Below are 14,871 nucleotides of genomic sequence, written 5' to 3' on the forward strand. Positions count from 1 at the left end.
CCTTACAGAACTCTTTAGATCTTGGCATGATGACACCAAGCACTTCATTAATAAAAGGGAACACTAGATATTAGGAGTATAAATTAGACAAGGTGTACAGGTGGTGTTAATAAATTGACCTTCAAGTGTGTACAGAGAGATTCAGGGTCCGGTTTGCCAAACTGCCAGATCATCTTAACTAGTCTTGCAATATCTCAGCCCACATATTTTTGATCCAGGAGTAGTAAACAAGATGAAATATAAAAGTTTTTTTTGTTTGCTTGTTTGTTTAACTTTGTAGACATAATAATAACAAAAATGTAGTGTGTTTAGCCGTTATCAGCTATGCGCCTTATTAAGAAACGCCTGTCAGACTTGTACGGGGGGAAAAAGAAGTGTTAAGAAACACTGATGTGCACCAGGATGGGATTTCATTGCTTATAATTGCAAATTACAATACAGCTTAATTAGGACAAACCCAAACCCTCTGATTTTTGTCACATTTATTCTCGTCAGCAAGCCTTCAATCCCTCCTGCTAGCATCATTCTCGTTTTCTCATTTAGACCATCAAGAGGACATGGATCATGCTGCCATGTGGTTAAAGAGAGGCTGTATCATCTTCTCCTCTGTTTATAATCATAGTCTTTCAGCGTGAAGGGAGGCCTCTGATTCCACATTCATGGCCACAATTACAATCTACAGCCTGCGGAGAAGCCATTTTCATAAACGAGGGATAAAAAAAAGGGGGGGGGGGGAATGGCACGGATTAACCTCGATCGCCGACTGTTGCCGTTATTGTCCGTTAATCTTTTTTCTGCGTTTTTCCTCGTCTCGGTATTTTGCTCCATGGCAGATCTCCCCGGGTGAAATGTTTATTGAACTCCAAAACAATTTTCCCTCTTCGGATCAATCGCTCGCGCCGTGGTCGCAAATGGCTTCGTCTGCAAATGAGATCCAGACGTGTGTGTGTGTTTGTGTGTGTGTGTTTGTGTGCGTCTGGGTGTATGGTAATTGTCTGCTACACTTCATTAAACTGAGAGCCTTTGTAATGCACACGAGTGTGTTTGTGTGTGTGAGAGCTTTGGGATAGAAAGTGTCTGTGCGTGCGCGTACACATGTACTTTCCAACCTCCTGTATATGTATAGCTCATTAGCTATGTATGTATTCCTTTGACAGGTCCTTGTTGCAAACTATCAAGCTAACACTAGCTAGTCGTAACGATTTATAAAACTTTATAATAAGATTTTGACACGGAATGGCATTCTCTGTATAAATCACAGAGATGAGTGTCTTCACGATGTAAGCATGGTCGACACACCGAAAGTTATATGTGTAAGATATACACCTTTTTATATCTTTAATACAACCTGCATTTTTTATTTTTTATAGTAAGTTAAAGATGGCATAATGTTTCCAGATGCAAAATAAAGCACAGTGAATTTAAAAACAAACAAACAAAAAACAAATATGGGATTAAATCACAGGTATACCAGTTGCACCATGTAAAACTGATCCGGGATTTTAACATTCTACAGAGTATGTGTACTGTCAACAACCTGTCAGGTGACCATCGTTAACCAGCCTATCAAATCATTCTTAACGGTATTCGTTCATGGCTCGAGATGAAGTGTCTAATGCAGACTGTCCAAGTATAGTGTTGGTTTCATTTCTTTAATATTAATAATAATTCCTTACACTTAAAGCGCTTTATATTGTATGCCGGGGGGGGGGGGGGGGGGGGGGGATCTCGTCGACCACCACTAGTGTGTAGCATCCACCTGGATGGTGCGACGGCAGCTGTAGTGCGCCAGAATTAGCTATTAGTGAAAAGGACAGCAGAGTGATGTAGCCAATTCAGAGATGGGGATTATTAGGTGGCCATGATGGAGAAGGGAAAATGGGGGAATTTGGCCAGGGTTATACCGCTACTCTTTTACGAGTAGTGTCCTGAGATTTTTAATGACCAAAGAGAGTCAGGACTCATCGGGTTTAACGTCTCATCCGAAAGACGGTGCTGTTTTTACAGTATAATATCCTAGTCACTTTACTGAGGCATTGGGCCCCAGACAGACCACAGGGTGAGCGCCCCCTGCTGGCCTGACTAACACCACTTCCATCAGCAACCTTAGTTTTCCCCATCCAGGTACTCCATATACACATATATATAAATTAAACTTTTTTTTTTTAATGAAATTGTCTGTGTGTGTACAAATGGTGGTACTGAGCCAAAGGAAGTCTTCTGATGCAAGTGTGTAAGGATTCAACGGTGTTCCCTACCTGAATAGATGATCAGGTGTCATGGAGGGGATCTGCTCCATGTCCCACTCTCCCCTAGAGTCCTACAAGACTCGGTGATCATTCCTCTTGTTTTTTTTTTTTTTTTCTCTATACCTATATCTTCTCCTGCTGTGAGATAATATTCTCAGAAGGCTTTTCATACCTGATATGCTGATGACACGCATCTCATCCTTCCTTCACGATTTGACTCATCGGATGTGTGTCACGATAACGAGCCTCAGGTGAAAGACGTGACTGGGTGCAGTGGCCGATGGGAATCATAGTCTTCGTCCTTCTCCGCTATTTACACGACAGCGTGTCAGCTCTCCACCCGACACCGCGTTCCAGCACGTCTACTGTATATTTCCAGAGATATGTGCTCACGTGAAGATCTTGTCATCATCCGCTATGATCTCACGCTCTCTTGTTGCTTTCCTGACTGAGGTGTCTACTTAACATCAGAAGGGTTCATTTCACCTTTCAGAGGCCGCTCAAATGAACGTTCAGTCCCTCGTCATCTTGAGTACCTTGGACTCTCGGCTTACTCGTGACGGGTATTTCCTTGGCCGCACCGCCAGGTTCCGGCAACGGATCCAGAAACTGCGGCTTCACGTTTTGTTTTGTTGCAAGAAAAACTCCCTGAAATGGCCCGGGTAAGAAACCTTGAGAGAAACCGAGACTCAAAAGGGAGCCACTTGTAAACTATGAAGTCAAACTCTACTAAGTGTGTCGAAATGACGTTCAGTATGAGCTTCGTGGTCCTGTAGGTATGATTTACAGCAGCAGGTCTTAAGAGTTAAGAGACGTAAGAGTTAGTCTTGGGCATAAACTTTATTTTATATTATTCCTCCTCAAAGCCTTCATTCCCTTTTTCCTTTCCGCTCCTTAAAGAATGAATGACACTAACGAAGCACGTTCTGACACGTCTCTTCCACCACCTGTGGCGTCGACTCGACTGTGTGCGTGTGTGTCTAGCTCGAAGTTGGCCAAGCTAATTCCCAGGTTAGTTTGCCTAGGTTTAGCCTAGTGGCATACTGCAGCCACCAGGAATTCCGGGAATAAGTTCTGTACTCTGTGATACAGCGCAAATTTGGTGTGTAAACTGGAATTTGGTGCGCCGCTGGAAACCGCACGTTGCATTGTGAAGCATAATTTGGCACCCATGCTCGTCAGCCATCTGCTTCCATCATCTTTCTCCTCGTCCGTCTGTCATCTGGCCAGCACGGTCCGTTGAGACGTTCAGACCGCTTTTAAGTCTCGTATCACTCTGATTGACAGGAGATGGAGTAACGCCATCCCTTTCACCCAAGAGCGCGGGGCCAATTTTGCTCTCTTGGACTCCATGCCTCGGAAGGCATTCGGTTTGATTTGTCGGTACTTAAACTCAGGGTCTCGTGGTGACGGTGCAATCGCTTTTCGCTCGTCTGAGGGGGAGCAAAAATGAAGAGATCATGTCTGATAGTGTCTGATCACCGTCGACGCGACGCTACTTAAATAAGCATCAGAAATAACAGCTGATCATAAAAGAATCACGTCGCGAGTCGTTTTCTTCTCAGTATTTGTTCTGTTTGAATTCAAACACCGAACAATGGGCCTTTTGCAGTAAACATCGATGACTTCTTTGTAACTGCAGACAAACTTTTATGTGCGCGTTTTAAATTGGCACTCATCCAACTGGCAGAGAAATCGCCATTTCTCCTCTCTCTCTCTCTCTCTCTCTCTCTCTCTCTCTCTCTCTCTCTCTCTCTCTCTCTCTCTCTCTGTGTGTGTAGGGAGTGAACAGCATGTTCGAGGTGATCTTAATGGGGAACAACTCGGATCACTTCACCATCTCCCCCACGTCGGTGCAGGGCCGAGCTGATATCCGCGTGCGTGTGGCTGTGCCTCTGGACTTTGAGACTATCAGAAGCTACAGCTTTTCTGTAAGTAGACTACAGGCCTTATCCTAATCTGGCTCACATAATATTAGAGTTTATATTTAAATAAAAAAAAAAATAAATAAAAAAAACAGGCCAACTGAAACTGGCTTTAATAAGTCTGCACGAGAAAAGCGTGAGTATGTCCATGTGACCTCATCGTTGACCTGACATCTAGAATCCGTTGGTCTGTTGTATGACGCGTTCAAATATAACGCGGCCGTTGCTGGAAAAAAAACAAACAAAACAATAATACATCTCGACATGATGTCATGCGTTTTCGACGGCGCTAGTGGCTATTTCAGTGTACATGTACGTTCACTGCCAGGTTCATCAGTTAATAGCAACTTCCCGAGTTGCCAGTTTATTAGGCATAGATTACCGATTCAGTATTCAAAGCTTTATTCAACACACGTGCATTCAGAACAGTCAAAAGCTGCGGTGAAATGAGATGCGACTCTGAAGACTCCCAAGTGTCCTTCCCAATCTAGTAACTAATTAACTGGCAACTCGGTATATAATAAGCACCAGAATTTACACCGGGTTATACATTACTAATTTATTATCCCGCTACCGAGTCATTGATTTATCCACGATTGAAGTATTACCCAACTGTTTGCTAAGTATTAGCAGGTTCGTAGATAAGTATTTAGCAACGAAACAAGTACATTTAAATCTGTCTGTGCTTAATATGAATGCTTTATATACTCTGCTTTATATAATCTGCCAAGTGCTGTTTAATACGGTGCACGGAGTACGTTTCCTCATAGCAGTAGCATGAAATTGCTAAGTTTGGAAATAAACCATTTATAAGCTTGTGATGGGTTGTTTATTGATGGTTTAATTGAGTAATATTTCAGTAGCGTGATTGAACAGCATGGTGCGCTAGTAATACGCTACCGTTAAAGGTATATCCTTTATTAATTTCATTTCTAGGCCACGTAGTCTCTCTGGTAACGTTTCTCTCGAACCCCGCGTCACGATGCGGACGTCACACGATGGTAAAAGTTTTAAAAGGGTTATAACCATGAGTGATTTTCATGAAGTGACGTAAGAAGTTCTCCAAATATGTGTGTAGTATAGGACAAGCGACTGGAATAGTAGGGCAAATAAAGAAAGCTAGTAATCAAGTCAGTAAATAAAAGGGTTTGTCCAGAGCGATGCAGTATTACTGTCGGTGTTGCGTTTTCCGCCGCTTATTTAGCCGGGATGTCTGGAGCACAGCCTCGGGCATCAGTTCCTCGTGTTTGAAGTGACGTACCGCTGCTCTCAGTAGAGAGATAGATTTAAGTTATGCCTCTTCTCGAAGCTGAGCTCGGTATATACGGAGATTTTTTTTTTTTTTTATAGCATTTTGCTGTTGGAGATTTCTAGGAAATCTCGTCTCAGTTATCACTATTTGCGTCCGGGTCTGAAAGTCTTTCCCGATTGCAGCGACGCTGCGTTTTCACTGACGACGTTTGAATATTTAATATGTTTTGAAGCTGTACGAATATATAAAGTCCGCTTTAATATCCAGTATGTGTAGCATTTACGAAGAGTACCTCTTAGATCTACTCTTGCGAAACGAATATATACGACAGGACACCGAGGCTAATGAGCGAACTACCAGGGGCTCGGGTCCGCGAAACATCGTTTGTATCCGTCTCCGTTAACTACGAAGCGGTGTTTTCTTAAGCGTTCGATCTTGTGTATCTCCTTTTCTGGTCAACTCTCAGCGCTCCACAGTAAATGGAGTCATTTGTTATAATGACGGGGTACAAGAGCAAGCGCCGTCATTACCGAATCAGCGATGTAGACGTATTAATTATTGATGCTAAAGAGTTGTTTCTTAATTTTTTTTTTTTACTTTTATTGCGTTTCGTAATTGTGATTTTTCCCATCCAGCTGTACGCCAACGAGTCCGTGGCAGAGCACGTGGGCTTCGCTCGGGTCTTCATCGATCTGCTCAATGAGAACGACAACAGGCCGGTGTTCAGCCAACCGCTGTATAACATCAGCTTACTGGAGAGCACAGGAACGGGAACATCACTCCTGAGGATCCAAGTGAGCCGCGCACACACACACACACACACACACACATCTATACTATATCCGTGCGCCACGTCAACAAGCCTTATGGTGGAGATCCAGTACTTTTGCAGTTTTCTTGTTTTATTGGATGTGATCTTCTATCTGATTGTACACCCAGCATTCACTCTCTTCCTAATCCTATAAAGCACTATGACCAATAAAACAAGAAAACCAAGCCCAAAAGGACAGGATTGACCAATTCCTACCACTCACCCACCAATAAAAGAGTCAGAAATTTGAAGAGAACTAGAAGAATCACTGGCGCTTGTGATTTAGTGGTTTTCCTTTTGGGTTTAAAATAAAGGACAAAACTTAATGAAAGAAGTTATGGCCATATTGAGTATTGGTCTGTTATCCCTCTAAACACACACTCTTGTTATAAGTATTCTCGTTCCTATTGCACGTGAGGTTTAAGATACATGCGCTTTTACCGTCACACTGCGTAAAATCTCATATGTCTAATCTTTTGCCTTTAAACTCTGTTGCATGGTACAGCATCTGTATTCTCTGTCATACATTTTTCCATTCAGTAAACTTGGGGGGGGGGGCAATTATTTTTGCACACAACCGTAACCAGAGCATAACAAGGACAGATGCAAATGTTCTTCCATGTCTTATTTACATTGCAACTTTTTTTTTTTTTTTTTTTTTTTTTTTTTTACACACACACCTGCTTCCGAGAGAATCCCCAAGCATGGGAAGCATATTCTGTGTGTCCGTGTCCGTGAATATCTTTATTTTGCTATACAGATCTTGTAGGATCGATAGAACGTCCACGGGTTAGTTGTAAGCAGAACATAAAGGGTTATACTTTGGTCCAAAATTTTTACTGAAGGGCTAGTCATTTGTGTCATTATCCCGTGCTCGGTAAGGTCACTTTAATAATCGTCACCATAAATAATGTGAAATGGCAACACGTACGGCGCAGGTGCTCATAACTCTTAACTTTTTTTTATTCTGTCCTTAATTCCCCCCCCCCAGTCCCCTCCTACCCCCCCACCCGTCCTCGCTCGGTACAATAAGTGCCCTCGAAGTCAATATAGACCAGTTAAAATGCATTGGGTCTTCTTCAAGAGTATAATTGACCTTGTGATGGAGACACGGTAGCACTGAATAGGATCTTAAATCATCCACTAGCCCTTTTTAAGTCTCTGTAATACTTAGTACATGTATATATGCTTCGTTTCTGTCAGAATATCAGTCTTGCGAGTGACAAACGGCATGTTTTGTTGAGTTTTATATGAATGAAGTTGTAACGGAAGACACAGTAGAACTTGTATCTCGGCTTAACTGGCAAGCATCTCGTCACGCATCACGGACCACGCTGCAAGCCTGACTCATGCAGTCGCGCAGGTTTTCTTGAGTGCAGCATGGGGATATTTTACAGGGAGTCCACTCAGGTGCTTGTTCACCCCTGATACTCCGCTTCTTTGTTCCTTCCACTGGGCCACGGTAGATTTCAGACCCTGATGCTTGCTTTAAAAAAAAAAAAAAAAAAAAAGACCAAAATGGATCCACTAATGGTAGTAATGCACTGTACCTCCGATTCCCAAAGCTGTAAGACACAAAGACGAGCGTTAAGACTCGTCTCTGTACTAGTGCCCGGGTCTAATGAACTTCCACTGACCCGTCTTCAAGAGAAACGTGAATCTTCTCAGTAAAGAGAAGAAAAACAAATCTAAACGATCTCTAATGGAGCGCCGAAATTGCTCATTGGTATTTTTAGACCAGGTGACTGAAATTTTGAATTTAAAAAATTCAGAGAGTTAAAAAATACAGAGAGTATCCCTGACTGCTTTTACCATGTCAGGGATACTCTCTGTATCTGTCCCAGGGTTAGTATGTTGGCCTCATACCACCGGGGTTGAGGATTCGATTCACCCTTGGTGTGTGGACTTGTGTGCATGTTCTCCCTGTGCTTCGAGGGTTTCCTCCAGGTACTCTGCTTTCCTCCCGCAGTACAATGACATGCATTGTAGGCTGATTGGCGTTGCCAGATTGTCCGTAGTGTGAATGGGTGTGTGTGCGAGCGATAGTGCCCTGCGATGGGTTGTCAACCCGTCCAGAGTGTCCCCCACCTGATACCCAGAATCCCGTCGGATAGTCTCCAGGCTCCCCATGACCCTGTGTAGGATAAGCGGCACAGAAGATGGATGGATGGATGGATGGATGGATGGATGGATGGTATCTGCCCCAATGTTACATCTTTAAAGGAACTTTTTCAGTGAAGAGTGAAAGAAAGCTTAGTTCTTCGGGATGGTACTTCTCGGAGTTCTCTTATATTGGCTCAGTAATGACTTGTAGTGTTGACGTGCTTGTATGAACTTGCTACATATAACAACAGCTTGTATATATTTGCGTTCCTGCCACACATTGCCCTATTAGCACCGTGTAACTGCTTCTCAGTCTGTCTTTCATTCTGTGCTCTCTCTCTCTCTCTCTCTCTCTCTCTCGCACACCTTTATCACTCCCCACTTAATTCCAAGCACCAGCTAAAAGTTTTAATGCCTGCTTTTTAAACAGCTGATTGATTTCTCATCGTTTCCTTCATCTTCCGTAGTAGCTTCCATCAATTTATCGCGATCACTTGAGATATAAACGGTCAATATAATAATTCCGCTATATAATGTCCAAGTACACGCGGCACGGAGAATTAGGTTTGATTTGCAGCAGAATGGCAAACCACTTGGGTCACGTCGAATAATTCACGACGGAAAAGCAGGCAGATGCAGACCCGGGCTTGTAAATAATAAATGAGATCGGTTGTAATGACACGTTCCCTCCACTAATGGCCAACTCGTATTCATTCCAAGATGTCTGTGCACTATGTACGCCTATGTTCTGCCCGCTCGGTCATATTACGAGTGATGCAATCTTTCTGTCTGTAGAGGCCCAGTCGTGGTTAAGTGACCAGACTGTTGTCGTTTAAGTGTGCTGACCTTATGTGTTATAATAGTTGTGTGTGTGTGTGTTGGCATATGGAGATAATTTCCTGCCTTGTCATAAACCGTTCATAAATCTCGTCTTGCCATCCAAGGGTACGTACGAGTTCAGGCTAAAACAACCAAACTAAATACTGCATACTATTGAGATCATAACGGCTTATTAAACCGCGGAACTCCACAGCGTAACGATTAGCAGAGATACGTGTGTCGACGGGTCGTTCCTTTCCTCCGTTCATCCGCTAAGCAAGGTAGGTACGCGTCGCGTCGATTTATCATCGTTACGATCGCGACTCCTCGGATCCGACGGCATCCGCTCGTGCGACCGAGTCTCATTAGCGCTTAATGTTTAATTACTGTCGTCTCCTAATAATCTGCTGTTCTAATCGGTTTCCCATTCAGCACACAGCCTGTTTAGCATCTTACCCGGTGGTTAATAAAGTCTTCCTTTATGCTATCAATCACGTCAAGCCGACGTCTGATCCGGTAGCCGAGACCCGATTCTGCTCGGGGAGAAGATCATAAAACAGTAGAAGCTTTTATGACTGGCATAAAACCGCTGCTGTTTTACAGGGTTGTGGACATGGAGTATGGTGTTAAACCGTGGAAGATGACCTTTTATTTGAAGGCTTGTTAATGGCTTTATATGGATGACGACTCGCCTCCGAGTTACTACGGTCTCTGAAAACGGCCTGTAAGATGGAGAGAAATTAACATCTACTTATCCGACACACGGAGGTTAACTGTCCTCGGTAGTATGATACAATATTATGATACCGATGGCATTTTGGATGGTAGCACCTGGGGTTTTTTGTTCTCTACATACTGTATACAATTCACTTTTCATTGTTTATCCTCTCAGGTCAGTATAGAATGGTAGTAATGTCCTAAACGTTGAGTTTAGTTTACACTCTCTTGTGTTTATTTATTTATTTATTTATTTATTTTAATTTTTTTTAGGTATTCCATAATAAACAATCCCGGCTACATGCTGTATTATCCCTTTTAAAATCTCCGTTGAATATTCAGTTATTTGTCCTAAAGCATGTGATTCAGTAACTCCCACTAAATGACATCACATGCAGTCCCTTCTGAAAATATTGGAACGGCCAGGCCAGTTCATGTGTTTTTTGTTGTAGACTGAAGACGTTTGGGTTTGAGATCGAAAGATGAATATGAGAAGAGAGTGTAGAATTTCAGTTTTTATTTCCTGGTGTTTAGATGTAGACGTGTGAATCAACATCGGACGTAGCACATTTTTGTACGAGACCACCCAATCTGTAAGCGAGGAGAAATATTGAAACACGTGACTGACGGGTGTTTCTTGTTAGATAGTAGTGTTTAATAATAAAATGAATAGCTCTGAACATCTACTCTTTTTTTTTTTTTTTTTGAGCCTTCGGATTCACCTGTGAAGCCTGCATTTGTTATTAAAAAGGATAAACCAACATGAAAGCAAAGAGATGTCTATGGGAGAAAAGCAAGGCGTTGTGGAGAAAGAAAGGATCTGTTCATGATCCAAAACATACGAGCTCATCTGTGAAACATGGTGGAGGTAGTGTCATGGCTTGGGCTTGTATGGCTGCTTCGGGAACAGGCTGACTAATCTTTACTGATGATGTAACTCAGAATTCAGAAGTCTACAGGAACGTTTTGTTTGCTAAAGAGAAATGCATTCACGTTAATGAATGAACTCCAGACATCATGATGTCTATAGGATTACGACTTATGGATAGTTAAGAGGGCTTGACCACTCTATGTAGTGGAATATGATGTACTTTTAAGCTCAAAATAGAGCCATGCATCTTCATCTTCAGTAAGCATTTCATCCTGGTCAGGCTTGACGTGGATCCGGAGTCTATCCTGGGAAAACCGAGCGTGAGCCAGGAATACACCCAGGATCGTATGCCAGTCCATCGCACTGCATGTACAGTATCCATACTGATGCATCTATACGAGTTGAAGTTTAGTTGAGATTTCTTCACTCCTCAAATCATCTTATACAAACTTCCCCTTGGTTCAACTTGACCTTTTCAAAAAAAAAAAAAAAAAAAAAGCATCATATTCACTTCCCGTCTCACGCGCATATTGTTTTTGGACTTGTATAATAAATAATAAATCTAGGACACGGTTCAAATAAAGGGTCATGTCGAGATCATGCTGCACACCGTCCTCGGCTAATAAGGCCCTCGAAGTATCTGTTTCCCTCTAGGTTGTGGTGCAGTGTCGAATCGAAACGCTAGCGTGCTGCTTTTTTTTAAAATGCCGCACACATTGTTGTGCGTGGGTTCGGTTTCACGACGAGAATAAGCGGCCGTAACTCGTTACGCCTGCTTCAGCCGTGTTTTGTTTGCGATTCTTCTTGATTTATTCATTTACACAATGCGGCACGGTTTAAATATTTACAGGCTGCTGGAGGTTTATTATGGCCAACATTAACATGCAGCGGAGATGATTGAGCCATATGGTTTCGCTCAACCAACACTCCTAAGCTTTTCACGGAACATACTCACTTGTATGCTAATATGTAAATGGAGCTGCGCATACACAGGAAGTGGAATAGCTTTACTACTTTATATACAGGATATACAGTACTGTGTAAAAGTTTTATTCACCGTGTTGTTGTTGTTTTTTAAGTACAAACTTTGCTATAGATTCTTTTTTTTATTTTATGACTTCTACATTATCGAGTCAGTGCAAAAACATTTTAGATTCCCAAACATTAGTTTTCCAGCACAAAATGAAATGTTGCGGAAAACTGTCTGTGTGTCAGTAAAGAAAGCAGCGTATTGTGTTAGAGAGACTTTTCAGATGAAAACATAATGACGGCGGCTGGGTTTCGCTGCAGAAATCAGAAGCAAGAGTCTCCAGGAGAACCGTGTCTGGTTCTGTAAGATGCTCAATAAAACCTTGCAGCTCATTTCCTTATAAAACTGCACTAATTCTACCTGAGACGACTATTTTTATCATTTAAGCAAAGGGCCGTCACAACAAATATTTACTTCGTTTCATTTACTGATGTTTACTGCTCTATATAGTGGGGTTTTTTTTTTTAAATGTAGAAACGTCTAATTTCATCATTTTTGAAGGCATCTTTGCTCTGTAGCATTTCTTTGCATGTGCCTGAAACTTCCGCACAGTACCGTACATCCTGAACACGACATCGTTTAGATCTTCCTCTAATCTTAATGGAGAGAAGGTTGAGTGAGGAAACGGTCAGATTTGACCCTTGGTTGGTCTAGTGACTCGTACTGTATCTGTGCGTTTTGCTTTTTCGGAAATTTAAAGCTTTATGCGCTGTGTTTGTGTTCATCATTGTTAGCATTGCTGATCATTATAAATATTTATAGTGATTTACTGTGTGTGTGTGTGTGTGTGTGTGTGTCTGGCTCCCTTGAGTCTGCAGAACCTCAGATCTCCTCATATCTCCTAAATTGCTCTGTTTCCCCCTTTCCCTAGACCTGAGTTTGTTTGCATTCATCCATCTCTTATCAACTTCCTTCCCTTTTTCACTTTCTCTTTTCCTTCTATCCATTATATTGCTAATGGGATTCTGTCCCTGTGTGTGTATCTGTTGGAATCTTTGTTTGTAGGGTGTCGGTCGTGTTTGCTGTAGTTTGTGCGCGTCGGCCGTACCCGCCCTTGGAGGTTGGGGATTCTGTCTATTTGGCCGTTTGCATTTATTTGTTTGTTTGTTTGTTTTGTTTTGCGCACGGACGTCGGACGACATGAAGCCGCAGCTTCCTGTTCTGGTGCCATGGATCCGAAATGAAATCCAGACCAGACGTTACTATTTTGTTTACGTAGACGACGCCGTGCGTGTGCGCCGATGTTTGTCATGGACACGCCCCCGCTTCATGTCTGGGGCGGTCATGGTGAATGAATTTCTGCGTTCTGAGTGAGAGATTAACGATTTCTTGCGTTCTGTTGGCCATCAAACTCTCGGCTGTCCGTAGGTTCTTTACACACGTTGCGGCCTTTGTCGTTAAAATAAGATCATGATGTACTGTGTATACTGTGCGTCGTAACGATTACGAAGCATTCCGATATCCAAATTGTTAAATGTCCTGATCGTCTCCTTCTCGTCTGCTCTTCCATATGCCTAAATCTCCCCGCGCCGCTCATCGTCTCTCTCCCGATCGTTTCTTCTTCTTCTGTATTTTGCTGTCGGTGGCAGAACAGAATTTGTGTCTGAGGTATTTCCGTTCATTTTCTAAATAATCAGCATCCCCCCCCCCAAAAAAAAATCACTTTGTTTGACTCATTTTCTTATCACTCGTTCACAGTCTGCAAAGACGCTGATTCCTCCCCCACTAATGTCTGTGCGTGTGAATGTGGGTGTTTGTGTGTGTTGTAGGTCAGTTAGAATGTGTGTATGTGCTTCTGTCTGTGTTTTGAGTTCTTTTCCTAAATGCACTAATAGGTTTAGTCAGTAAACAGCTTGGGGTGAGACATGTCCTTCCCTTCCTGTACACTGATGTTTTGATCACACTTTAAAAAAAAAAAAAAAAAAAGCATAATATTCCTTTTGATTTTTAAGCCAATTCTCTGCCTATTCATCTAAAAAGACCACTCGTGTGGTTTCATTACGGCTGAAGCTTAATCTTTTGGCTTTAATGCAAGAAATCATGAAACAACTTTAAAAGCTTTATCACTTTCCAAATCTCAGGTTCTACCCCGATCTCGGATTCTACCCCACGCTTTATTCTCCCCTCTATCACATCATTCCTCGAAGAGCTTCAAACTAAAGATTTACCCAAGCCCAACAACTCCTCAATCTCAGATTCTGCCCCTTTTATCCTACCTCAATCTCAAATTTAATCCAAGATCAGCTGTAGAATTCTTCCTCAACCCAATATTCAACCTCAAACACAAATTCTCCGGTTTCTACCCGAACCTCTTCCCCATTTTCATGTAGATTCTACCCCGAAGCTAAAATTCTACCCCAGCCAGGTTCTTTCATTTGGGTCCACTGGAATTATGTCTCAAGCTATATGTCAGATTCTATTCCAGTCAACCCAAGGTTTGATCCAATTTAACATCTAACTTCAACGTCATATTTTAGCCAAAACTGGATTTGAGCCCATCATCAGATTCGACCCCGCCGTCAAATCCAACGCCAACCCAAGAATTGAGTGCAATCTTTAAAAATTCCTCCTCAGAATTGAAACCTTTCATTTCAGATTCTAATACCAGCTGTTATCTGAAGTTCCATCGTATTCCCAGTTTACATGTGAAGATTCACCTACGTTCTTCTAACCCAGGGGTGTCCGATCTCATCCGAGAAGGGGCGGTTTGGGTGCAGGTTTTCATTCCAACCAAGCAGAAGCCACACCCGAGTCTATTGAAAGCCAAGCCCCACTGATCAAACAGGTGCGATCAGGTGTGGCTCCTGCTTGATTGGAATGAAAACCTGCACCCACTCCAGCCCCTTTCCGGATCAGATTGGACACCCTTGCTCTAATGATCAAATTCTTCCCAAACTAAGTGTTGGGCCACCATGTGGCACCGGCGCAGGTGGTTGAGATCAGCTGACTAAGAAGGCCAACAGCATATCATTGACAGCGTTTTCATCCTCAACAAAGCATTCAGTGAGCCCTCGTACAGTACCATGTGGATATGGGGGGGGGCACAGTCATCCTGGAGGAGACCACACCCATTGGGATAGAAATCATAGGATGA

General features: G+C 42.6%; 1 protein-coding gene across 4 annotated transcripts in view; it reads left to right on the top strand.

Moving 5' to 3' along the window:
* Window positions 1-14,871, top strand: part of cdh23 (cadherin-related 23) — a 226,763-nt gene that overhangs the window by 123,812 nt on the left and 88,080 nt on the right. For all 4 annotated transcript variants that reach the window (XM_053679435.1, XM_053679437.1, XM_053679436.1 and 1 more), the window contains 2 exons: window positions 4,031-4,180; window positions 6,062-6,220. In XM_053679435.1, the coding sequence (XP_053535410.1) occupies window positions 4,031-4,180; window positions 6,062-6,220 (309 nt within the window). The remainder of the gene's footprint in view (window positions 1-4,030; window positions 4,181-6,061; window positions 6,221-14,871) is intronic.

The sequence above is a fragment of the Ictalurus punctatus genome, chromosome 3 (genome assembly GCF_001660625.3).
Source record: "Ictalurus punctatus breed USDA103 chromosome 3, Coco_2.0, whole genome shotgun sequence".
Lineage (NCBI taxonomy): Eukaryota > Metazoa > Chordata > Actinopteri > Siluriformes > Ictaluridae > Ictalurus > Ictalurus punctatus.